The sequence below is a fragment of the Thamnophis elegans genome, chromosome 3 (assembly GCF_009769535.1).
Source record: "Thamnophis elegans isolate rThaEle1 chromosome 3, rThaEle1.pri, whole genome shotgun sequence".
Lineage (NCBI taxonomy): Eukaryota > Metazoa > Chordata > Lepidosauria > Squamata > Colubridae > Thamnophis > Thamnophis elegans.
The window spans coordinates 148296598-148324320 of NC_045543.1; the positions used below are offsets into that span (position 1 = coordinate 148296598).

The 27723-nt window shown below is 45.0% G+C and overlaps 1 protein-coding gene across 1 annotated transcript in view; it reads right to left on the reverse strand.

The window, feature by feature from the left end:
- Window positions 1-234: 234 nt before the first annotated feature.
- Window positions 235-27723, reverse strand: part of LOC116505452 (aquaporin-3-like) — a 31223-nt gene continuing 3734 nt past the window's right edge. The window contains exons 2-6 of the mRNA XM_032212684.1: window positions 13781-13907; window positions 10251-10388; window positions 5241-5359; window positions 3829-4046; window positions 235-1442 (exon numbers count right to left, since the gene is read on the reverse strand). Of these exons, the coding sequence (XP_032068575.1) occupies window positions 1277-1442; window positions 3829-4046; window positions 5241-5359; window positions 10251-10388; window positions 13781-13907 (768 nt within the window). The 3' untranslated portion in view covers window positions 235-1276. The remainder of the gene's footprint in view (window positions 1443-3828; window positions 4047-5240; window positions 5360-10250; window positions 10389-13780; window positions 13908-27723) is intronic.

Sequence of the window (27723 nt, forward strand, 5' to 3'; positions counted from 1 at the left end):
CCCAACCCAACTTTTTCCACAGTGTTTGGCTGAAGGTCACATCTTCCCCTTGACTGGATTTTCCCCTGTCTACCCATACTTGAATTCAATTAATATTGTCGAAAGTTTCCCTTTCTTGCAAATAATGAAGAGGGATAAATTGGCCAGATTTAGGTCTTCACCCAGAAGTTGGGGTGGCCCCATCACTGGAGGTTTTCAACAAGATGTTGGATAACCATTTTTGTTTTCTGGAATGGTGTAGGGTCTTCTGCTTGGACTAGAAGACCTCCAAGGTCCCTTCCAACTCTCTGATTCTGTAACGTTGACTTTCACCCAAAATGTCTTGCAGAAAATCCAGCCCTAAAAATCAGTGGATTGGGAATATCCAGCTGTGCACGGAAGCTGCAATAGCATTTCCCCCATCCTTCTCTCAAACCGCGGCCACAAATTTATTTACAAAAATGAATTCATACCTTCCAAACCTATCTCATGCTAAAGGAAGAAGCAACAGAGAGGATCAAAGCAGGAAACCTGTTAGGAGTTAGTGAAGACGGAGCCCCAGGTAAGACCACCCAAAATATTCCACCTGGGAGCAGAACTATGGAACATCTGGTCCGTCAAGACAAGACAAGATAGATCGAAATCCCCCAACAAGATATGAGATATGCATATAAACACAGGCAGTTTTCTCCATCGGGTGACCTCCAGATCTGTTGGGACTGCAATTCTCATTCTTCCCAACCAACATGACCGAAGAGAAACCTGGGAATTCTAGTTCTCAAACATCTGGAGGGAACCTGACGGGAGAAAGCTACCTTAATAGAAGCATCAACATGTGTATTCACAGGCAAATTCCCTCCACCTGGTAACCTCCAGATCCGCGATTCCCATTCTCCCCAGGCAACATGGTCAAAAAAGGAACCTGGGATTTCTAGTTCCAGAAAGAACTTGATGGGAGAAAGCTGCCTTAGGAAATTCGGTAGACGTGGACATTCCCATGCAGTTCCCTCCATCTGGTGACGTCCAGATCTGCAATCCCCATCCTCCCCAGCCAGCATGTTGAAAGAGGAACCTGGGAATTCTAGCTCCAAAGCACCTGGAGGGAACCTGATGGGGAAAAGCTGCCTTAATCAAAACAAACAAGGTTAGACAAAGAAGTAAGTGTGGAGAAGACTCCAAAATCCTCTGGTGTGAACATTTTGCTGTCTTGTTTGGTTCTTTTCAGGTTTTTTTTTAATTTTTTATCATTATTTTTTTAAAAAAAAAAAACAGTGTCCAGAGAGCAAATTGTGCAGCTTCAAAGGTTATCCCTCTGCTTCACATTGGACAGCTTGACGCTTTCCTCGTCGCTGAATTCAGGAGGTTCATCGTGGCAACCGATCATCAGCTGGTAGACCAGAACACCTGCGATGGCACCCAGGAAGGGAGCAATGATGGGGATCCACCACCAGTGTCCACAAGCCCTGCAAGATACAAGCAGAAGAAACGGTGAAGGAAATACATTTGGCTGGGCCAAGAGGAGAGAATATCGATAACTCAAGGATGAACTGTAAGATCCTGGGCGCTCTCTGAGCTGGGTGGTTTCCTTGCAGACGTTCCATGACCCAACTAGGTAACATCATCAGAGCTAGAAGGGAGTTTGGTGGAGAGGAGGAGGAGGAGGAGGACTGTGCTTGGTGCTCTTTGAGTTGGGCGGTTTCATGACATGACCCAACTAGGTAACATCATCAGGGCTAGAAGGGAGTGGGGTTTATGGAGAGGAGGAGGAGGAGGAGGAGGAGGAGGAGGAGGAGGAGGAATGTGAGGTCCCTGGTGCTCTCTAAGTTGGGTGGTTTTCTTGCAGATGTTTCGAGACCCAACTAGGTAACATCATCAGTTCTAGAAGGGAGTGGGATTTATGGAGAGGAGGAGGAAGGGGAAGAGGAGGAATGTGAGGTCCCTGGTGCTCTCTAAGTTGGGTGGTTTTCTTGCAGATGTTTTGAGAACTAGTTCTAGAAGGGAGTGGGGTTTGTGAAGAGGAGGAGGAGGGAGGGAGGAGAGAAGGAGGACTGTGAGGTCCTTGGCTCTCTCCAAGCTTGGTTGTCTTCCTGCAGACATTTCGTGGCCCAACTAGGTGACCCAATCAGTACTACCAGTATGAGTAGTACTATATCAGTAGCACTGAAGATGTGACCCAACTGGGTCATGAAATCTTTGCAAAGAAACCACCAAGCTCAGAGAGCACCAAGACCCCACAGTTTCCCTCCTCTTCCTCCTCCTCTTTATGTAACCACGAAGGTCAGAGAGCACTGAGGAATTCACAGTTATATCTCTTCGCATCTCCCTCAATGGCTTATTTCTCTTGATGCTTTTCAAGATCATTGGGGGTCTATTCCCCCCACTTTCCCCCCCCCTTGCCTTTGAACCATCTCCTCTTTCCACCGAACTCTACAAGCAAAATTGAATTTTAGATCCCTCCTGTCAATTTTTGGCCAGGATCCAGGACAACTGTAGCATCTATGATTCATTGGGCGATCATTAACAATGGAATTGTTCCTCGACTCCACACCTCAATTCCACACTCCATCTCACCGACTGTGCCTACTAGAAAACTTCCTTGGCATCAAACATTACTCAATCAATGTCAGTCCATCTGAATAGAACTGAAAGGGACCTTGGAGGTCTTCTAGTCCAACCCCCTGCTCAAGCAGGAGATCCTGTACCATTTCAGACAAATGGCTATCCATTCTCTTCTTAAAAGCCTCCAGTGATGGAGAATCCATAACCTCTGGACTAGAAGTTGTTCCGCTAATTAATTGTTAATTGTCAGGAAATTTCTCCTTAGTTCTAGGTTGCTTCTCTCCTTGAGTAATTTCCATCCATTGCTTCTTGTCCTGCCTTCTGGTGCTTTGAAGAATAGAAAATAGAAAATAAAATAGAAGATAGAAGATAGAAGATAGAAGATGATAGAAAATAATAGAAAATAATAGAAAATAATAGAAAATAATAGAAAATAATAGAAAATAATAGAAAATAATAGAAAATAGAAAAAGAAAAAGGAAATAGAAAATGGAAAATGGAAAATAATAGAAAATAATAGAAAATAATAGAAAATAATAGAAAATAATAGAAAATAGAAAATAGAAAATAGAAAATAGAAATAGAAAATAGAAGATAGAAGATAGAAGATAGAAGATAGAAGATAGAAGATAGAAGATAGAAGATAGAAGATAGAAGATAGAAGATAGAAGATAGAAGATAGAAGATAGAAGATAGAAGATAGAAGATAGAAAGAAAATAATAGAAAATAATAGAAAATAATAGAAAATAGAAAATAGAAAAAGGAATAGGAATAGGAATAGGAATAGGAATAGCATAGTATAGAAATAGAAGTAGAAGTAGAAGTAGAAGTAGAAGTAGAAGTAGAAATAGAAATAGAAATAGAAATAGAAATAGAAATAGAAATAGGAGTTGGAAGGGACCTTGGAGATCTTCCAGTCCAACCCCCTGCTTCTGGTGGCAAGCTGTTCCATGGTTAACTGTTCTCACTGTTAGGAAGTTTCTCCTTAATTCCAGCTTGCTTCTCTCTTTTATTAGTTTTCATCCATTGTTTCTTGTCCTGCCTTCTGCTGCTTTGGAAAATAGGTGGACTCCCCTCTTCTTTGGGGCAGCCCCTCAAATACTGGAAGACTGCTATCATGTCCCTCCTAGTCTTTCTATTCATTAGACTAGCCAAATCCCAATTTTCCTGCAACCGTTCTTCTTCGTATCTTTTAATGAAGAACAGAGGAGTTGAAAGGGACCTTGGAGGTCTTCTAGTCCAGCCCCCTTTTCACAAAGTCCAGTCCCAGACGCAAAACAGCCACTTACGTGAAAACTTCGGTACCCCAGCCAGCAATGGCGGTGAAGAGACGGGGGCCCAAGTCTCGGGCTGGGTTGACGGCGTAACCGGAATTGAAGCCCATGGAGGTCCCAATGACCAGGATGACGAAGCCAACGGTGAAGGCCTCCAAACCTCTTGGCACGGGGTTGTTGTAAGGATCCACAATGGCCAGCACACACACGATCAACGCTGCCGTCCCAATGAACTGAGGAGAAAGAAGATGGAGACGTGTGTTCCTCAAAGAAATAGGAAAGAATTGTGAGAGTGTCTTCACAACTCCTGTGAGTATCTTGAGCCGAGGTGGCGCAGTGGTTAAATGCAGCACTGCAGGCTACTTCAGCTGACTGCTATCTGCAGTTCAGCGGTTCAAATCTCACCGGCTCAAGGTTGACTCAGCCTTCCATCCTTCTGAGGTGGGTAAAATGAGGACCCGGATTGTTGTTGGGGGCAATACGCTGACTCTGTAAACCGCTTAGAGAGGGCTGAGAGCCCTATGAAGCGGTATATAAGTCTAACTGCTATTGCTATAAAATGACACAAAAGCGGTTTGCCATTCCCTTTTGGGGAGGGGGGTGCATTGCTTTTGACTTCCCCATCTAGCCTGCAGCCAAGGGTGGGATTGAAAATTTTCAGCAACTGGTTCTATGCCCCGTTGCTGGGTGGGCGTGGCCATGGGGAGGGGGGGGGCTACTCAGCTTCCTGCACCATGGAGAGGATTTCACCCTCCCCAGGCTCCAGTGGCTTTTCTCGAGCCTCTGGGAGGGCGAAAACGGCCACCCCTGGGCTTCCAGAGACCCTCCAGAGGCCACAAACATCCCCATGTTGGTTATCTCCTTGATGAGTTTCCATCCATTACTTCTTTTCCTGCCTTTCAAGAGCTTTGGAGAATAGGTTGACCCCATCTTCTCTGTGGCAGCCCCTGAGATATTGGAACACCTCTATCGTGTCACCCCTAATTCTTCTTTCTGTTAAACTGGATAAAGGTTCCCCTTGCACATATGTGCTAGTCCTTCCTGACTCTAGGGGGCAGTGCTCATCTCCGTTTCAAAGCCGAAGAGCCAGCGCTGTCCAAAGACGTCTCCGTGGTCATGTGGCCGGCATGACTCAAGGCCGAAGGCACAGGGAGCGCTGCTCCCTTCCCACCAAAGGTGGTCCCTGTTATTCTACTTGCATATTTTTTTATGTGCTTTCGAACTGCTAGGTTGGCAGAAGCTGGGACAAGTCACGGGGGCTCCCTCCATTACGCCGCGCTAGGGATTCGAACTGCCGAACTGCCGACCTTTCTGATCAACAAGCTCAGCGTCTTAGCCACTGAGCCACTGCGTTCATTCCGTTAAACTAGGCTTTGCTTCATTGAGGTCGAATATGATCCTGTTGAGGTTGGGCATTTGTGCCTTACCTGGTCAAAAAATCCATTGACGGAATTCAAGTGTTCGGATGGATACGTGGCGAAGATGCCCGCTGTGCCATTGGCGCCTGTTACAAAGAGTTCGTTTGCACCGAATGCCCAGATTGCATCTAGATGAAAAGGACCAAAACAGACAATTGAAGGGAACCATCCAGAAATCCTTCACCAATCACCCCAAAAAAGCTTCTTCAAAGACTCCTGTTTATGACCTCTTGAACGAGGTATGCAACGAAATTTCATTTTAAGGTATGCTTATTGGTGTACATTTAAAGCATGGGATTCAAAAAAAATACTGCCGGTTCTTTGGGAATGGCTTCGTGGGCATGGCAGGGGAAGGATACTGCAAAATCCCCATTCCCTCCCCACTCCAGGGGAAGGATACTGCAAAATCCTCATTCCCTCCCCACTCCAGGGGAAGGATACTGCAAAATCTCCATTCCCTCCCCACTCCAGGGGAAGGATACTGCAAAATCCCCATTCCCTCCCCACTCCAGGGGAAGGATACTGCAAAATCCCCATGTCCTCCCCACTCCAGGGGAAAAATACTGCAAAATCCCCATGTCCTCCCCACTCCAGGGGAAAAATACTGCAAAATCCCCATTCCCTCCCCACTCCAGGGGAAGGATACTGCAAAATCCTCATTCCCTGCCCACTCCAGGGGAAGGACACTGCAAAATCCCCGGTCTCTTCCCACTCCAGGGGAAGGATACTGCAAGATCCCCATTCCCTCCTGATCAGCTGGAACTCGGGCGGCAGAGAATAGATGGGGGCGGGGCCAGCCAGAAGTGGCATTTTCCGGTTCTCTGAACTACTCAAAATTTCCGCCAGAGGTGGGTTCCTACCGGTTCGGCCCGGTTCGCCTGAATCGGTAGTGATATGCTAGCCTTGGTCGCAGAACCGGCAGTGACCCAGGCTGGCCACACCCCCAAACCAGTTCCCCGGTCGCCGCTGCCGCCTCCATCCTTATTTGGAGTTCTGTGCATGCGCAGAACTATTTCCACTGAACTGTGCATGCATACGCATGAGCAAAACGGCAGTAACGCCAGCTAGAGCCTACCCCTGATTTCCGCTACCGGTTCTCCAGAACTGGTCAGAACCTGCTGAATGCCACCTCTGATTTAAAGTGACCATAAAGTTATTCTAAGCCTTTTTGCAAGTATCAGGTGTGCAACCCAGATTTTAAATGAGAGAGATCTTTGATCCTGCGGCTGTAGTGACCTTCTAAACTTTTTGACTCCCAGACACCCCTGGGCATCAAATACCCGTGAAGATAACTCAGCTTTTTAGCAATAGCAATAGCAGTTAGACTTATATACCGCTTCATAGGGCTTTCAGCCCTCTCTAAGCGGTTTACAGAGTCAGCATATTGCCCCCACAGTCTGGATCCTCATTTCACCCACCTCGGAAGGATGGAAGGCTGAGTCAACCTTGAGCCGGTGAGATTTGAACCGCTGAACTGCAGATAACAGTCAGCTGAAGTGGCCTGCAGTACTGCACCCTAACCACTGCGCCACCTCGGCTCTTCACTGTTCCTATCACAAGGAGGAGTTTTGAACCTTGACCTGCTAAACAAGGTTCCTTTGATGTCCACCAGGATCTCTTATAAAGCTGATAATTTCATGGGAGTTTACATAATCAGCCTAACTGGTCCGCAATCCAATACGAATTCAACATTTCTTTCTCCTAGCCCACACAAATAAGATAGGAGGAACTTTGCAAAAGAAAAAAAATGCTCTTGTTTGAACAAAAGAGAATCTTTGAGGCTCAGAATCGAACTGTGGGGTCCTTGGTGTTCCCTGAGCTTGGCTGGTTTTCTTGCAGACGTTTCACGACCCAACTAAGTAACATCATCCGTGCTGGAAGGGAGCGGGATTTGCTCTCTGTTTATTTATGCCTTGGTTTGAATTATTATTTTTTTAGCTTATCTTGGCCTGATGCTCATTCTCGGTAGCTCCAGCAAGGTTGGAGAAAGAGGCTGAAACCAGAGGGATCAAGTCAAGATTGCTCCAGAATCCTAGATCTCCATTGGTAGGTATGGGGGGAGATGTATCTCATTGACCTCCTCGTCTTTGGGTGACGATGACATGAACTCCCTAGATAGTTTTCAGGAACGTGGAGGCCTTCCAAGAGAGCCGAGGTGGTGCAGTGGTTAGGGTGCAGTACTGCAGGCCACTTCAGCTGACTGTTATCTGCAGTTCAGTGGTTCAAATCTCACCGGCTCAAAGTTGACTCAGCCTTCCATCCTTCCGAGGTGGGTGAAATGAGGACCCAGACTGTGGGAGCGATATGCTGACTCTGTAAACCACTTAGAGAGGGCTGAAAGCCCTATGAAGCGGTATATAAGTCTAACTGCTATTGCTATTGCTATTGCTATCTATCTATCATCTATCTATCTAATCATATCTATCTATCTATCTATCTATCTATCTATCTATCTATCATCTATCATCTATCATCTATCATCTATCTATCATCTATCATCTATCTATCTATCTATCTATCATCTATCTATCATCTATCATCTATCTATCATCCATCTATCTATCTATCTATCTATCTATCTATCTATCTATCTATCTATCTATCTATCTATCTATCTATCTATCTATCATCTATCTATCATCTATCATCTATCTATCATCTATCTATCTATCTATCTATCTATCTATCTATCTATCTATCTATCTATCTATCTATCTATCTATCTATCTATCTATCTATCTTAGATAAGAGCCGAGGTGGCGCAGTGGTTAGGGTGCAGTACTGCAGGCCATTTCAGCTGACTGTTATCTGCAGTTCAGCGGTTCTAATCTCACCAGCTCAAGGTTGACTCAGCCTTCCATCCTTCCGAGGTGGGTGAAATGAGGACCCAGACCGTGGGGGCGATATGCTGACTCTGTAAACCGCTTAGAGAGGGCTGAAAGCCCTATGAAGCGGTATATAAGTCTAACTGCTATTGCTACTGCTATTCCAAGCCAAAAGATGGAGACATGATTAGAGTCACGCTGAAGGCACCCATTGCTTAAACTCCGGCACCCTGTGAGGATTTGTCAACTGACATATTATGATCTCACAAGCCCACGGAGACAGTTCTGTGGGTGGGGCCCCTTTCCCGAGAGCTTACTCATCGTTGTAACCCCTTTACAGTTGGATTAGGTAACGCTTTAATTAAGTGATAATCGGCTGATCACAAAATCTGTGAAATTTACCTCATCTTTCTGCTCTTTTCCATAGTCAGCACCGGAAACCTTTTGCACCTTCAGCATAATTTTATCTTATCATTTTCAAGCCCCACTTGAGCACGTTCCAACCGTTATCCATTTAAGAAGCTTGTTCTGCTCTATTTCTGCAAGTAGTCCTCCATGTACGACCACAAATGACCCCCCAAATGTATGTTATTAAGCGAGGCTCTTGTTAGCTGAGGTTCGTCCCACCTCTGCCCACCTTCCTTGGCACCGTTGTGAAGCGAACCGCTGCAGTTGTTAACTTAGCAACACGGTTGTTAAGCAAATCCGGCCTCCCCCGTGGAGTTTGCGCGTCAGAAGGTCGCAAAAGGGAGGCGCGTGGCTTCCAACAATTCATTTAGTGACCGAAGTTACGACAGTGTTGACAAAAGTGACTGAGGACTGTTTTTTTTTCACGCTTAACAACCGTCGCAGCATCCTTCGTGGTCCCATGATCAAAATTGGGACGCTTGGCAACTGACTCGTATTTATGACGGTTGCAGTGTCGCGGGGCCACGTAATCCACTTTTGCGACCTTCTGACCAGCAAAATCAATCACTGGGGGTCACCTGAGTGGGGCCAATGGTTTCTCTACTCTGCAATTTTCCTGGAAATCTGTTCTGGAAATGACTACGGGAACCATTTGCACCACTCAGGTGACCCTGAGGACAGAGATAAACCTCCAAGTGGCCTCAAGGACCCTCTAAAAGGATGCAAATGACCAGCTGTCTGCAAGTAACATGAATCCTTCCCTTCCCCACCATCCAGTCAGAGCTGAAGAAGCTTCTTGGATGGGAAGCGAAACATCTTCAAAAGAAATAACCAGAAAGCCCAGTTGCCTCCTGAAAAAGCACCTTTGGGATAACCATGGCGAGGATAGCTGAGAATCTCTACAGATTTTTAGCTATGCAATTTGGGATGGAGACCCTTGGAATGGGGTGGGAGAAGGAATGGATTTCCAGAGGAAAAATTGCAGACTACAGGAACCATTTGCACTACTCGGGTGACCCTGAGGACAGAGATAAACCTCCAAGTGGCCTCAAGGACCCTCTAAAAGGATGCAAATGACCAGCTGTCTGCAAGTAACATGAATCCTTCCCTTCCCCACCATCCAGTCAGAGCTGAAGAAGCTTCTTGGATGGGAAGCGAAACATCTTCAAAAGAAATAACCAGAAAGCCCAGTTGCCTCCTGAAAAAGCACCTTTGGGATAACCATGGCGAGGATAGCTGAGAATCTCTACAGATTTTTAGCTATGCAATTTGGGATGGAGACCCTTGGAATGGGGTGGGAGAAGGAATGGATTTCCAGAGGAAAAATTGCAGACTACAGGAACCATTTGCACTACTCGGGTGACCCTGAGGACAGAGATAAACCTCCAAGTGGCCTCAAGGACCCTCTAAAAGGGTGCAAATGACCAGCTGTCTGCAAGGAATATAAACCCTTCCGTTCCCCACCATCCAGTCGGAGCTGAAGAAGCTTCTTGGATGGGAAGCAAAACGTCTTCCCTGATTGAATTGTGAGCCGCCCTGAGTCCCCCTTGGGGAAAAGGGCGGCATATAAATGTAATAAATCAATCAATCAGTCTTCAAAGAAAAGCAAGAAAAGTCACGTTGTCTCCTGGAAAAAGCATCTTTGGGAACAACCATGACCTGAAGGTCATAGAAACTCCATAGATCTTCCTTTGCAGGGAAGGAAATTGAGGCTACCTTGGTGAAGATGGAGGCCAAAGGAGAAGGCCAGCCCAGGAAACAAGGAAGAAAGAAGTAATTGACTCACCAAAATATAAGCCGAACACGATGCCGGCTCCGAGAAATGCTCCAACGGTTTGAGCCAGGGCGTATATCGGAAGTTTGATCCAAGGTTCCCGGGCCATGCAGCACATCGCAAAAGTGACGGCAGGGTTCAAATGCCCACCTATATAAAAAATATCCCATTGGTTAGACGTAGGTCAAAAAGTCAAAATATACGTAGTTTTAGATCTAAAACCAGAAATATTTTTGGTTAGGTATAATACCGGAAAACTATAACAAAGGGGATACATATTTAATATTACATGCGCTGACAGTGGTGAGAATTGTATTTGCCCAATATTGGAAGAATGAAGATACTCCTACATATGAGAAAATAATCAAAGAGATATTAGACTGTGCAGATAGATTTGACACTAAGAATAAAGGACAAGGAAGAAGAAACATATTATTTCTCAACATGGGATGCGTTTTACCAGTTGGAAGTTAGAAATTAGAAGATAAAAGATTGTTTCTTTGGACTGCACTGTCTAAGTGGCTAGAGAATAGAAGCCAAAGCAAGAGATAAAAGTTCTAAAAACTATTGGTTATATTTTGAAGAAAAATGCATATATGTAAAATCTGGCTATATGTATTACACTATCATATTGCAATATAATTATTGCATTAGTATTAGAATTGTTAAAAACTATGAGAAGGGAACAATCAAAGAATAAATTGCAAAAGCCGAATGATACGGGAAGCTGTAAAAGTGTATTACGGTATATTGTTATGGTGTTTGTGTTTCTATATTTGTATTTGTTTTTGCATTTTTTCTTGTTTTTTTTTTCTTTTTCTCTTTTCCTTTTTTACTTGCGTTTTTTAAACTTGAAAATGTTCAATAAAAACTATTTTTAAAAAATATGGTTACTATGCACAAGTAAATGAGGAAAGACTATTATTACATATAAGTAAACAATATTATTATTATTATCATTAGCATTATTATTAATATTAGCTTGTATAAGCAAAATGACTCAGACAATGCACTGTTCATTAAGCATTTATGTTGATTTTAAAAATATAGAAATAGATAATAACAATAATAGAAGTAAAATATACGCAGAGCCGAGGTGGCGCAGTGTTTAAATGCAGCACTGCAGGCTACTTCAGCTGACTGCAGTTCTGCAGTTCGGCTGTTCAAATCCCACTAGGCTCAAGGTTGACTCAGCCTTCCATCCTTCCGAGGTGGGTAAAATGAGGACCCGGATTGTTGTTGGGGGCAATATGCTGATTCTGTAAACCGCTTAGAGAGGGCTGAAAGCCCTATGAAGCGGTATATAAGTCTAACTGCTATTGCTATTGCTTCAAGCTCCAACTATTTATTGAATGACAGTTGAAAGTTACAACAACCTTTTAAAAAGCGACTTATGACCGTTTTTCACACTTACGACCATTGCCGCATTCCCATGGTCGCCAGATCAAAATCTGGGCAATTAGTAACTGTCATTTATTTATGGTTCCTTCAGGGAACCCGATGGGAATCTGCTTAAGCGGAGTCATTAGATACGGAGGTGTTGGCTTCCCTGTGTTTGCACCGTCTCTTGATTAGGTTTGCGTTCATTAATGTGTCTCATTAAGACCTCCCCCTCCTTTTTTTGGTGAGTAGATTTACACCAGGAGGCCCCAAGGAATTTTTCACGGCTCTGCACCGAGTTAATTACGTGCAGCGCATTCTTTGGGGACGCAGGACGAAGTTGGCATGATGACATAATCATGCAAAAGTTGCAAACGCATGTTCAGAGAGTCCTCAGGTTACGACCATCCCTTAGCCACCGGTCAAATTTACAACAAATCCCCTCCCTGCCCCTAAGATACTTATGACAGCTGCCACACCACCACCCCTCTTCCTCAGGGTCCTGTGAATGCATTTTAGGCACTCAGGAACTGGCCCGCTCTTGCAGATAGTCCTCAACTTACAACAGTTCATTTAGTGACTGGTCAAAATTATAAGAGAAAAAATGATTTACGGCCGTTTTTCACACCATTGCAGCATCCCTAGGATCGAAACGGAGATGCTTGGCCACTGACTCACATTTATGACGATTGCAATGTCCCAGGGTCACGTGATCCCCTTTTGCGACCTTCGGGCAAGCAAAGTCAATGGGGGAAGCCAGATTCACTTAGCAACCACGCTATTAAACTTATCCACTGCAGTGATTCGCTTAACAACGGTGGCAAGAAAGGTCATAAAACTGGACAAAACTTACTTAACCACTGCCCTGCTTAGCAATGGAAATGTTGGGCACCATTGTCGTCATAAGTCAAGGACTATCTGTAAAACCACGTGCAGCACACACAGTCACATAGCCCTGATTTACGTCCAGTAAAAATGCACCCGTAGCGGGCAAGGAGTTCGCTTAACGACCGTGTTCGCTGAACAAGCACAGTACTCACTCTCTGACAGCTGTGTTTGCTTAACGGCCGCTGCCACTAAAGGTCGTAGAATCGAGTCGATCACGTGGTGAGTCGCTTTGCAACTGTCGCGACGTACGACCGTAACGGGCAGAGATTCCGTTAAGGTCGTAATTTGAGGACTACTGAACTCACATCAGACTCTGGGACACAAGGGTGTAAGCAAGGGCCTTGGTATAACCCTGGCACGTGTGTTTTGGTGTTCAGGCTGGTTTGCCGTGAATGCCGAGACATGGCCCAATCCAGCCCTCCAAGCAAAACAGGCAGCCAGGAACTTTATTTTCCCAACACCCTGAACCGGATTTGTGAATGAGCCCATTTTCTGGAGGCTTTGCGGGGGGGGAAGGGGGGGGGGCTTTGCAAACACTGCACTTTCACTGACTGCTAAAAGGAGAGGTTTGGCTGAACCTTCCCCCCTGCGAACCAGACCAAGAATGGGGATCAAAAGCGTCAGGCGTGGACGAGTAATTAATACATCTTTATCGTTGCGTTTTAAACAGGGAGGGGGGTATTTCTGCGTTGCCTGTGGAAGAAAAGGAAACAAGAAACAAGGAAAGGAAAGGGAGAGGAGAGGAGAGGAGAGGTGAGCAGAGAAGAGAAGAGAAGAGAAGGTAGGCAAGGGAAGGAAAGGAGGAAGGAGGAGAGGAGAGGAAAGGAGAAGAAGAGAAGAGATGAGATGAGAAGTGAAGAGAAGAGAAGAGATGGTAGACAAGGGAAGGAGGAAGGAGGAGAAGAGAAGAGAAGAGAAGAGAAGGTAGGCAAGGGAAGGAAAGGAGGAAGGAGGAGAGGAGAGGAAAGGAGAAGAAGAGAAGAGAAGAGAAAAGAAGGTAGGCAAGGGAAGGAAAGGAGGAAGGAGGAGAAGAGAAGAGAAGTGAAGAGAAGAGAAGAGAAGAGATGATAGTCAAGGGAAGGGAAGGAGGAGAAGAGAAGAGAAGAGACGTATGGTTGGCAAGGGAAGGGAAGGGAAGGAAAGGATGTAAATGGATGAAGGGAAGGGGAAAAAAGGAAAAGCCTTCATTGCATTGCTGCAGATGTGAGCTGTCAGTTTAGAGTAGATCAAATGCTTGGCCATCTCTGTCTTTGAGGCCAATCAAGCCGCCATACCTGAGATTTGTCCCGCGATCAGAATTCCAAGCGTCACAGCAAAGCCGAAGGCCAAGTTGACCGTCAAGAAACGGGCGTGGGAGCCTCTGCTGAGCACCAGCTGGGCCACCGAACCACAGCCGAACATCTGGCGAGAAGAAGAAGAAAGGATCTCGGTGAAGTTGAGGTTGGAAGCATCAGAAAAGGATTGTTTTTGCAATCCATGGGAGGCGAAGTCAAGAACCCACTTAGCAACTTTCAGATGGAACAGATCTCCTTAAGATCCATCCTCTCCTTTACAGAAAGATCTCCTCCAACCCACTGAATATTATATTTTCCAGCTGGATCCTGGATCCCGTTCATTCCCTTATTCGTCTCTCTATCATAACTTGAGCAAGGGGCTGGACTAGAAGACCTCCGAGGTCCCTTCCGGCTCTAGTCAATTCTAACTCGCCAAAATAAGAATATAATTTTTTTGCAAGTAGTGGGTTTGAAATTTCGACTTCTTATTGTGAAATGTCCCACCTACGTTCCTACAGGTAGTCCGTGACTTACGACCAATCCCTTATGCGGCCATTGAAACTTACAACAGAGCCCTCAAATGGTACTCACGATGCGGTTCTGAAGTTACGACGGCTGCCACCACCACCACCACCCATGGTCTTGTGACTGAACGTCCACTGAATTACAAGTGTTTGCACGTTGCCTGTTGTCACGTGACCTCAATCTGCAACTTTTTTGCTGAAAACTGGCAAAAACTTCCCATGGCAAACGGTGGGTTCGTTTAACGACCGCTGATTCACTTAGCAACCGTGGTGGTTCACTTAGCGACCCGTGTTTTAAAAGGTCATAAATTCAGGTCAGTCTCGTGGGTGACCTGCCTCATGATTTACAACTGAAATAAGCAGACTACATTATGGTCATAAATGGAGGAGTACCTGAAGCTGAAAAAACGACGTAATAACAGTTGGATTTTTGTTGCCAGATCGTATTGTATAATTCCTTGATGAATTAAATATCAAGGAATGCAAATATCTGGTATTTATTTTAAAGCAAGCAGTAGTACGCACGCAGAGAGTCCTCGACTTATAACAGTTCGTTTAGTGAACATTCAAAGATTCAACAGCACTGAAAAAACGGACGTATGACCGTTTTTCACAGTTACAATATCTCCAGCATCCTCATGATCACACGATCAACATTTCTGACATTTGGCAACTGACCCATATTTACGACGGTTGCTCCGGGGGTCCCCCTTTGACGACCTTCTGACAAGACAAGCCAATGCGTAAGCCCGGATTCACTTAACGACCGTCTTACGAATTGAACAGCTGCAGTGATTCCCTTAACAACGGGGCCAAGAAAGGTCATATACAATGGGGCCAAATTCACTGAACCAACCTCTCGCTTAGCAACAGAACTATTGGGGTCCATTGTGGTCGTAAGTCAAGGACAACCCGCATAGCATTTTTTTTTCTCCCGGAGAGTTTCTAAGTAACACAGAAACCAGGAAAATAAAAAATAAAAAAAGTTTCCATTTTAGCTCAGTTCTTGTGCAATCAAGCCTTGTTTGCTCTCCGATTACTTTCTTCCTCCTTCCTCTGGCAAGCTGATTAAATTTCACTATAGCAGAGAATTAAAAAAATAGCTGTTTGTCCTTGAGCTTTAAACAAAAAAAAAATGGACTTTGAATCATATTCTTTGCCATGTTGATGTCAGACAATCCTATCCTCTTTCAAGAGGGGCGTGGATAGGATAAGATTTCTCGTAGGCAGCCTTCCGTAAGCTTGGCTTCGGCGCAACGCGATTACAACGGGGCTCGACGGGAAATTGCCAAAGGAGTTGAGTTATTCAAAACTTCCTTCGTGTTTGAGGTTGTCGAACACAATGGTTGTAAGGTGAGAACGGCTGAAGAAGAATGGCTTGCAAAATGGGACAATAAATCAACGTTGAGTCCAAATATGAAGGCTGAGACTGAAACGGAACGGAACTGAGTAACAAGAGTAGGAAAGGTACCTTGGAGGTCTTCTAGTCCAACCCCTCTGCTCAGATAGGAAACCCTATACCATTTCAGACAAACAGCTCTCCCATCTCATCTTAAAAACCTCCAGTGTTGGAGGAGCACCCACAACTTCTGGTGGCAAGCAACTCCACGGGTTAATTGTCCTCGCTGTCAGAAAATTCCTCCTTGGTCCTAGGTCGCTTCTCTCCTTGATTAGTTTCCATCCATTGTTTCTTATTTGGAGAATACGTTGACCCCCTCTTCTTTGTAGTAGCCCCTCAAATATTGGAAGACTGCTATGTCCTTCTCTTCATTAGCCATACCCAATTCCTGCAACTGTTCCTCATATATCTCAGCCTCCAGCCTCCTAATCATCCTTTTTTCCCAAAGTCTCAACATCTTTTTTATAATGTGATGACCAAGGCTGGATGCCAGGTGTGATCTTACTAAGGTTCTTGGCCCCATAATTCATTTCTCCCTATCCTAATTAATTCACTGCTTCCCTCTTGATTTCCTGCTTTGCAAAATGCACATCAATGCCCCAAATACTGTATTTCCACCAAAGTTACTGGTAGTAGGTTTCGCCCAAGGGCCCGGGAGTCTGTTCTCTTTTTCTGCGCCATCCTCCCCTGGAAATCTTTGGGCAACATAAACAGAGGTGGTAATTCAGCCGGTTTGTACCGGTTTGCCCGAACTGGTAGTGAAAATCGTGCCCGCCCATCCCGGCTGTATGTCGTCCTATTAAGGCACATTTTCAAGCCGTGTGTATGCGTGCAAGCCATGCGCGCAATCAAAGCCCATGCGTGGAAGGCTGAGAGCATGCATGGAGGTGGGCAAGCACTCACATTTGCGAACCGGTAAGGAAAGTAAGTGAATACCACACCTGCATAAGAAGCAGAGCATTTTTGTAAAATGATTTTGCATTATTAAAAGCGCCAAAGGATATTTTTTTAAAAAAAAAAAAATAGTTGGCCTATGGCAGGAAAAATTAAAATCAGTCCTGCTTCTTTCTGGTCTCGTCTCTCTGTTAGTTTTGTGCTCAGGTGGTCCTTAGATTAAAATTTTAAAAGAAAGTGTAGATCCTGGGTAGAAATAAAGTTATACTAAATCCATTTACCCAGCTCCCTGGAAAAGGCTAGGTAAGAATGTCATTTCTGCCCTCCTCAATGGATGGTGACTTCTTGACGCCGATTTCTTCATCTCCCAGGATTCAAACCTTGACAGTATCCATTATCCACCATTTGAGACAGGAAGTCTTTATTTGTGTGACTTCATCTCCACCCACCTACCCAAGAATGCCCCAACACTGGAAGTCTTGAAGAAGGTGTTGGATAGCCATTTGTGTGAAACGGTATAGGGTTTCCTGCCTAGGCAGGGGGTTGGACTATAAGACCTCCAAGGTCCCTTCCAACTCTGCTATTGTATTGTAAAGATTCAATTTTAGAGTTTAGAGTTTAGAATAAGAGAGTTGGAAGGGACCTTGGAGGTCTTCTAGTCCAACCCCCTGCCTAGACAGGAAACCCTATACCATTTCAGACAAAAGGTTATCCAACATCTTCTTCAAAGACTTCCAGTGTTGGAGTATTCATAACTTCTAGAGGCAACTTTGTTCCACTGATTAATTGTTCTCATGGTCAGGAAATTTCTCCTCAGTTCTAAGTCGCTTCTCTCCTTGATTAGTTTCCACCCATTGCTTCTTGTTCTACCCTCAGGTGCTTCGGAGAATAGTTTGACTCCCTCTTCTTTGTGGCAACCCCTGAGATATTGGAACCTTGCTATCATGTCAACCCTAGTCCTTCTTCTCATTAAACTAGACATACTCAATTCCTGCAGCCTTTCTTCGTATGTTTTAGTCCCCTAATCCTCTTTGTTGCTCTTCTTTGCACTCTTTCTAGAGTCTCCACATCTTTTTTACATTGTGGTGACCAAACCTGGATGCCATATTCCAAGTGTGGCCTTCCCAAGACATTACAAAGTGGTATTAACACAATTTTGTAGTGTACCACACCGGTTCAACATCTCCAAGATTTCCCGTGCTATGGGACATTATAATTGCAAACAACACACATGTCACTTTCCACATAGAGCTGCCCTTTGAAGACTGACAAAGTCACTGCATTGGATATAACCATCTCATTATCTAAGCTTGTGATTCTCAACTTCAACAACCTTAAGATGTGTGGACTTCAACTCCCAGAACTCTCCAACTACCTTGATGGTTTCACCATGTCCTTCAAACACTCTTATTCCAAACTGTTTTACCTCTGAACTTCATTAAGCGGTCCATGGCCTTGGAATCTTTGAAGATCTACCACGGAAGTCCTGATCAACTCAAACATCTTAAGATCTACCACGGAAATCCTGATCAACTCAAACATCTTAAGATCTACCACGGAAGCTCTCATCAACTCAAACATCTTAAGATCTACCACGGAAGCTCTCATCAACTCAAACATCTTAAGATCTACCACAGAAGTCCTGATCAACTCAAACATCTTAAGATCTACCACGGAAGTCCTGATCAACTCAAACATCTTAAGATCTACCACGGAAGCTCTCATCAACTCAAACACCCAGCATTTCTTAAGGTGAGCTAATTTTACAGTTCTAGTTGCAGGTTTCCCAAAGTTAATACAATAGAATACAATAGCAGACTTGGAAGGAACCTTGGAGGTCTTCTAGTCCAACCCCCTTCCTAAGCAGGAAACCCTATACCGTTTCAGACAAATGGGCTATCCAACATCTTCTTAAAGACTTCCAGTGTTGGGGGTTTCACAACTTCTGGAGGCAACTTCTGTTCCACTGGTTAATTGTTCTCACTGTCAGGAAATTTCCCTCGGTCCTTCATTTCATGAAGACATCTAGATTAACCTTCTAACTTTCCACCTCAAGGGACGCACCCTTCCATAATGGTATAATGTACGTAAAACAGTTCTAGAAAAAGGAGACTCAAAGTCAAGATTCCAGCAGATGCCTCCAAGGTTTTAGCCCAGGGGTGTCCAACCTGGGCAACTTTTAAGACTTGTGGATTTCAAACTCCAGATTTCGACCTGTGGAGTTTGGAAGTCCACAGCTCTTAAAGTTGCCCAGGTTGGACAGCCCTGCTGTAGCCCACCTCAATCTGGATTCTCCAGCATGCTCTCCACCCGTCAGGTCTCACTGCTGTCATTCAGCAGGCTCCAAAACCAAGCAAAAATCAAAACCAGAGTTTGCAAAGCCCAGGAACGAAGCCAACCTTGGGTCCCAACCTCGTCCTTATCCAGGTTGCACTCATTTCATTATTTCATTTATTGAATTTCTAGGCCGCCCAATCCCGAAGGACTCCGGGCGGCTTACAGAAATGAAAATTATTAAAAAAAGAATTAAAACGATGAGACGCCACAAAGTTAAGAAAAAGCACAACATACACCCAATCAGAGAGGGGCTGGACCTCAATCAAGAGGTCAACGGTCCCAGGCCTGCCGGAAAAGCCAGGTTTTAATGGCTTTGCGAAAGGCCACGAGAGTGGGTAGGGCCCGGATCTCTGGGGGCAGCTCATTCCATAGGGCCGGAGCGGCAACAGAGAAGGCCCTACTCCTAGGCGCCGCCAGCCGGCATTGCCCCGCTGAAGGCACCCGGAGAAGGCCCATCCTGTGCGATCTTATTGGTCTAAGGGAGGTATGTGGCAGAAGACGGTCTCGCAGTATCCGGGTCCTAGGCCATGTAGGGCTTTAAAGGTGATAACCAGAACCTATACCGTGTACGGGCTCTGGGAAGTCGGGGGGGGGAAGGGAGGTGGGGTGTTAGGGGGGAGGGGGAGGGGGGATATATAGTATGTGTTAGATTTTAAAGTAACGCGACTGCACTTGTATACTGTTGCTCTTTAATTTCACTGTAAAAATAGGACAAGCTGAATATATTAACAGATAGTATAAATACACCGAAGGGAGGAGTAGAGGGAAAGAAGAAAGAGGGGTAGAGAGGGTGGGAGAGAGGATGGGAGGGAGGGTGAGAAGGAAGGGAGGGAGTGTACTGGGGGAGAGGAGTGGTAGAGGGGGAGGGGAAGTAGGGTAGAGGGGAATGATGGAGGGAAGATGGAAAGTTGGAGGGGGGCGAAAGAAAGGGTGTATGGAGGGTCAAAGAGGTACATTGGGTTTCTATTTTGGGGGGTATTGTTGACAAGAGGAATGGAATTGGAATTGGAATTGGAATTAGTTTATTTGTATGCCGCCCTTCTCCCTGAGGGGACTCAGGGCGGCTCACAATTCAGGGGGGAAGGGGTAACAAACAAGTTATAGACATAAGACAATACATTATTAAAAGAAAGCACAACAGTCATACCATTCGGGCGGGGTTAGGGTCTTTAGCCCCAGGCCTGCTGGGACAGCCAGATTTTAAGGGCGGTGCGGAAGGTCTGAAGGGTGGTGAGGGTTCGAATCTCCACGGGGAGTTCATTCCAGAGGGTCGGAGCAGCCACTGAGAAGGCTCTCCTCCGGGTAGTTGCCAGTCGACATTGGCTGGCTGATGGAATTCGGAGGAGGCCTAATCTATGGGATCTTATCGGTCTAGTGGAGGTAATTGGCAGTAGGCGGTCTCTCAAGTACCCAGGTCCAGTACCATGAAGGGCTTTATGGGTGACAACCAGCACCTATAGAGACCAACAGGCAGCCAGTGCAGCTCGCGGAGGATAGGTGTTACGTGGGTGAAACGTGGTGCACCCACTATCACTCGCGCGGCCGCATTCTGGACCAGCTGAAGTCGCCGAATACTCTTCAATGGCTGTGTTTATTGTTTAATGTTATATGGCCCCGGTTATGCACAGTATATATGTGACTGTACGAAATGAAAATGGAAAAAAATAAAAACACATTTATCAAAAGAAAAGAAAAAAGGTGATAACCAGCACCTTGAATGGTGCTCGGAGACCAATGGGAACCCGAACTCATCCCGGTGACACCGCCCTTCCCCAAAACTAAGACTAATAAGAGGCAAGGGAAGAGCATGTACCCGCACGAACCCCAGGAGGTCTTTCTTGCAACACTGGCGTTAAATCATCTTTTTTTTTTCCCATCTCCCTTTCCAACAGCAACTCCACCTTGCCTGGGGGGGTTGCGGTGGGGAACGCAGACAAAAACACCTGCAGAATCCTGCTTGTGTTCCTTGCCTTGGGGACGGGATCGTAAAATGCTGAGGATGCCCAGTTGGGTTCCTCCCAAAATTAATCTTCCCATATTCCAGCTCTCCCAAATTCATTAAAGCTGTTAATAGATTTCAGCGCCCCTGTTCCAAGAGGCGCAGCAGGGAGGGGTCCCTTTTAAGTCTAGCATCAGGCGCGCCCCAAAATTATTATTTTTTTCCTTTTGCTTTTTCCCCTCCAAGCTTCCAAGCGATTCTTTTCTTCTGCTGGGGATGCGATAGAGATCTTCCCCTGCTCAGCTTGGTTAATTAAACTTGGCACCGGGGAAATCTTTCTAGAGACAGGATAATTGTACCCAGGGTTGGGCAAGAAAGCAGGCGTTCTCTAAGGGTTTGGTAGTGTTGTGTTTTCCAACACAACGCCAGCCATCTAGGCTCCGGGGGGGGGGGGAACACCGAAGCTTGGTTTATGTCAAATAAGCATAATCTGATTTTGCAAAAACAATTGTGCGAATTAAAGGCAAAGGTAAAGGTTCCCCTCGCACATATGTGCTAGTTGTTCCTGACTCTAGGGGATGGTGCTCATCTCCATTTCAAAGCCGAAGAGCCAGCGCTGTCCAAAGACGTCTCCATTCCAGACAAATGGTTGTCTAATCTCTTCTTGAAAACCTCCAGCATTGGAGCAGCCACAACTGCTGGAGGCAAATCGTTCCACTGATCGATTGATTTGGGATTAGAGAATAACAGAGTTGGAGGGGACCTTGGAGGTCTTCTATTCCAACCCCGTTGCTCAGGCAGGAAACCCTTATACCTTTCCAGACAAATGGTTGTCCAATCTCTTCTTGAAAACCTCCAGTGTTGGAGCAGCCACAACCTCTGGAGGCAAGTTGTTCCACTGATTAATGGTTCGGTTCGGTTCTGTTCTATTCTATTCTATTCTATTCTATTCTATTCTATTCTATTCTACTCTACTCTACTCTACTCTACTCTACTTCATTCCATTCCATTCCATATTTTCTCTTCTCTTCTACTCTACTCCATTCCATTCCATATTTTCTCTTCTCTTCTCTTCTACTCTACTCTACTCTACTCTACTCTACTCTACTCTATGCTACTCCATTCCATTCCATATTTTCTATTCTATTCTACTCTACTCCATTCCATATTTTCTCTTCTCTTCTACTCTACTCTACTCCATTCCATTCCATATTTTCTCTTCTCTTCTCTTCTCTTCTCTTCTACTCTACTCTATTCTACTCTACTCTACTCTATGCTACTCCATTCCATTCCATATTTTCTCTTCTCTTCTCTTCTACTCTACTCTATTCTACTCTACTCTACTCTATGCTACTCCATTCCATTCCATATTTTCTATTCTATTCTACTCTACTCCATTCCATATTTTCTCTTCTCTTCTCTTCTACTCTACTCTACTCCATTCCATTCCATATTTTCTCTTCTCTTCTCTTCTACTCTACTCTATTCTACTCTACTCTACTCTATGCTACTCCATTCCATTCCATATTTTCTATTCTATTCTACTCTACTCCATTCCATATTTTCTCTTCTCTTCTCTTCTACTCTACTCTACTCCATACCATTCCATATTTTCTCTTCTCTTCTCTTCTACTCTACTCTATTCTACTCTACTCTACTCTATGCTACTCCATTCCATTCCATATTTTCTCTTCTCTTCTCTTCTCTTCTCTTCTCTTCTCTTCTCTTCTACTCTACTCTATTCTACTCTACTCTACTCTATGCTACTCCATTCCATTCCATATTTTCTATTCTATTCTACTCTACTCCATTCCATATTTTCTCTTCTCTTCTCTTCTACTCTACTCTATTCTACTCTACTCTACTCTATGCTACTCCATTCCATTCCATATTTTCTATTCTATTCTACTCTACTCCATTCCATATTTTCTCTTCTCTTCTCTTCTACTCTACTCTACTCCATTCCATTCCATATTTTCTCTTCTACTCTACTCTATTCTACTCTACTCTACTCTATGCTACTCCATTCCATATTTTCTATTCTATTCTACTCTACTCTACTCCATTCCATATTTTCTCTTCTCTTCTACTCTACTCTACTCTATTCTACTCCAGTCCAGTCCAGTCCATATTTCCTATTCTATTCCATTCTATGCTATCCTCTTTGTTAAACTAGACGTTCCCAATTCCTGCAACCGTTCTTTATATGTTTTGCCCTCCGGTCTCCAAAAGACATTTTAACCTCAAAGATCTACAGAGGCCCGTAAAGACCACCAAACTGACTTAACTCAAAACCAAAAGGGATTCAAATAACATTTAGGGCAAACCCAGAAGCCAAGAGAAGTTTGCTGAAGGCTCTGAGCAAGAGAACATGGCGTGAAGCTGCTGTCTTGCAGAGACCTAAGAAATTACTTGTTGTGTTGCTCTAAGGAATGAAACGACTCTATTACCTTCTCGGAATTTGGCCTTGGGGGAAGATATGAGATAATTTTATTATCCCCATTGCTGGCCAAATATTTCTTTCTTTGTCAGATTGCCAGTTAATTATCCAGGGTGAAAACTCAAGATATCTACGGTATGCATCCAATCAACTTTTGAATTATGTCAGGGCTATATATCAAAAGGGCTCCAAGGAATTCCACACAGTAGGTTCCTCAGAGCTGGGTGAGAATTCTTCCAGCCCATGTGCAGAGTGCCTCAATCTTCCAGAGCTGTGTCTCCGGCAAACAACCCACACACGTGCACACACACCCAAAAACCCCACAACCATCTAAAATGTACACTTCAGTTTTTGAAGTTTCTTTCTTTTTCTTTCTTTTTCTTTCTTTCAAACTTTCGAACTTTTAAACTTCCTTTCCCTGACCCTCTAAAATTTATACTTCAGTTTTTGAATTTTCTTTCTTTCTTAATACAATACAATAGAATACAATATAATAGCAGAGTTGGAAGGGACCTTGGAGGTCTTCTAGTCCAACCCCCTGCCTAGGCAGGAAACCCTAGACCGTTCCAGACAAATGGCTATCCAATCTCTTCTTAAAGACTTCCAGTGTTGGAGCATTCACAACTTCTGGAGGCAACTTCTGTTCCACTGATTAATTGTTCTAACTGTCAGGAAATTCCTCCTCAGTTCTAAGTTGCTTCTCTCCTTCATTAGTTTCCACCTATTGCTTCTTGTCCTGCCCTCGGGTGCCTTGGATAATAGTTTGACTGCCTCTTCTTTGTGGTATCCCCTGAGATATTGGAAGACTGCCCCTAGTCCTTCTTTCTATTAAACTAGACATATCCAGTTCCTGCAACTGTTCTTCATAGGTTTTAGTCTCCAGTCCCCTAATCTTCTTTGTTGCTCTTCTCTGCACTCTTTCTAGAGTCTCCACATCATTTTTACATCGTGGCGACCAAAACTGGATGCTGTATTCCAAGTGTGGCCTTACCAAGGGCTTATAAAGTGGTATTAACCCTTCATGTGATCTTGATTCTCTCCCTCTGTTGATGCAGCCTAGAACTGTGTTGGCTTTTTTGGCAGCTGCTGCACATGGCTGGCTCCTATTTAAATGGTTGTCCACTAGGACTCCAAGATCCCTTTCACAGTTACTACTATTGAGCCAGGTACCACCTATACTGTACCTGTGCATTTCGTTTTTCTTGCCTAAATGTAAAACCTTACTCTTTTCACCACTGAATTTCATTTTATTAGATAGTGCCCAATGTTCAAGTTTGTCAAGATCCTTCTGTATCTTTAGCCTATCTTCTAAAGTGTTGTCTTTCTTTCCCCAATCCTCTAAAATTTATACTTCAGTTTTTGAACTTTCTTTCTTTCTTTCTTTCTTTTGAACTTTATTTCCCCATTTCATTGCTTGAAATGGTTCGAAATCATCAGAAAATGTGGCAATTTGATGGAGCTGTCTTTTTATCAATGCTTCACCCAGTTCAACGCACACTTTTAGCTTTGTAGAAGCTGACACGTAGAGAAAGGAAGTGATCAGGCACGTACGTGCTATTGGTTTACTAATAGAAGAGCAGCTGTCTGGAAAATAATAGGCATTATCTACTCTGGGACCAGATTTTATGCTGAAAATTCCCATTTCAGGTCTTAGGGTTAAGTGGGATTCAAATGTATTTATGACTTTATTTGGGGCGTGCTTAGAGCAGTGTTTCTCAACCTTGGCAACTTGAAGATGTCCGGACTTCAACTCCCAGAATTCCCCAGCCAGCATTCGCTGGCTGGGGAATTTTGGGAGTTGAAGTCCGGACATCTTCAAGTTGCCAAGGTTGAGAAACACTGGCTTAGAGCTCTCTGTCTGCAATTATTTTCTTGCAAACATTTCATGAGCCAATTATACTATACTATATTGTGCCATGCAACTATGTTTATTATACAATAATAGTAATGCTTATTTACGAATAGTTGTTATACAATAATTATACAATATTTGAGGGGCTGCTACAAAGACTGAAGGAGTCAAACTATTTTCCAAAGCACCGAAAGGCAAGATGAGACACAATGGATGGAAAGTAATCCAGGGGAGAAGCGAACCTGGAACAAAGGAGAAATTTCCTGAGAGTGAGAACAATTAATCCGTGGAACAGCTTGCCACCAGAAGTTGTGGGTGCTCCCCTCACTGGAGGTTTTGAAGAAGAGGTTGGACAGCCATTTGTCTGCAATGGTAGAGGGTCTCCTGCTTGAGCAGGGGGTTGGACTAGAAGACCTCCAAGGTCCCTTTGCTCTCCGTTCTTGGTTGCTTACCATCTCAGTAAAGAACAGCCAAATCAAGGAATTACCAAGAACGTTCACACCAACACTGATGAGGGAAGCCATTAGTGTATAAACAGAGAGCAACGCACCCAGCCCTTCCAGCATTGATGAAGTTGCCTAGTTGGGTAATGAAACATCTGCAAGAAAAGAACCAAGCTCTGCGAACCCCACTCCCTTCTAGCACTGATGATGTTACCTAGTTGGGTCATGAAACATTGGTGAGAAAACCACCAAGCTCAGAGAGCACCAAGGACCCCACAGTTCTCCTCTTCCTCCTCCACCACCACCACTCCTCCTCCTGCTCCTCATCATCCTCATCCTCCCCTTCTCTGCAAACCCCACTCCCTTCTAGCATTGATGATGTTACCTAGTTGGGTCATGAAACATTGGTGAGAAAACCACCAAGCTCAGAGAGCACCAAGGACCCCACAGTTCTCCTCTTCCTCCTTCACCACCACCACTCCTCCTCCTGCTCCTCATCATCCTCATCCTCCCCTTCTCTGCAAACCCCACTCCCTTCTAGCACTGATGATGTTACCTAGTTGGGTCATGAAACATTGGTGAGAAAACCACCAAGCTCAGAGAGCACCAAGGACCCCACAGTTCTCCTCTTCCTCCTCCTCCACCACCACTCCTCCTCCTGCTCCTCCTCATCCTCATCCTCCCCTTCTCTGCAAACCCCACTCCCTTCTAGCATTGATGATGTTACCTAGTTGGGTCATGAAACATTGGTGAGAAAACCACCAAGCTCAGAGAGCACCAAGGACCCCACAGTTCTCCTCTTCCTCCTCCACCACCACCACTCCTCCTCCTGCTCCTCATCATCCTCATCCTCCCCTTCTCTGCAAACCCCACTCCCTTCTAGCACTGATGATGTTACCTAGTTGGGTCATGAAACATTGGTGAGAAAACCACCAAGCTCAGAGAACACCAAGGACCCCACAGTTCTCCTCTTCCTCCTCCTCCACCACCACTCCTCCTCCTGCTCCTCCTCATCCTCATCCTCCCCTTCTCTGCAAACCCCACTCCCTTCTAGCATTGATGATGTTACCTAGTTGGGTCATGAAACATTGGTGAGAAAACCACCAAGCTCAGAGAGCACCAAGGACCCCACAGTTCTCCTCTTCCTCCTTCACCACCACCACTCCTCCTCCTGCTCCTCATCATCCTCATCCTCCCCTTCTCTGCAAACCCCACTCCCTTCTAGCACTGATGATGTTACCTAGTTGGGTCATGAAACATTGGTGAGAAAACCACCAAGCTCAGAGAGCACCAAGGACCCCACAGTTCTCCTCTTCCTCCTTCACCACCACCACTCCTCCTCCTGCTCCTCATCATCCTCATCCTCCCCTTCTCTGCAAACCCCACTCCCTTCTAGCACTGATGATGTTACCTAGTTGGGTCATGAAACATTGGTGAGAAAACCACCAAGCTCAGAGAGCACCAAGGACCCCACAGTTCTCCTCTTCCTCCTTCACCACCACCACTCCTCCTCCTGCTCCTCCTCATCCTCATCCTCCCCTTCTCTGCAAACCCCACTCCCTTCTAGCATTGATGATGTTACCTAGTTGGGTCATGAAACATTGGTGAGAAAACCACCAAGCTCAGAGAGCACCAAGGACCCCACAGTTCTCCTCTTCCTCCTCCACCACCACCACTCCTCCTCCTGCTCCTCATCATCCTCATCCTCCCCTTCTCTGCAAACCCCACTCCCTTCTAGCACTGATGATGTTACCTAGTTGGGTCATGAAATATTGGTGAGAAAACCACCAAGCTCAGAGAGCACCAAGGACCCCACAGTTCTCCTCTTCCTCCTCCTCCACCACCACTCCTCCTCCTGCTCCTCATCATCCTCATCCTCCCCTTCTCTGCAAACCCCACTCCCTTCTAGCATTGATGATGTTACCAACTTGGGTTATGAAATATCTGCAAGAAAACCAACTTGGAAAGCTCCAAGGACCCCACAGTTTTCCTCCTCCTCCTCCTCTTCCTCCTCCTCCCCTTCTCCGCAAATCCCACTCCTTTCTAGCCCTGATGATGTCCCCCTGTTGGGTCACGAAACATCTGCAAGCCAACCCCCCAGCTGAGAAAGAGAGA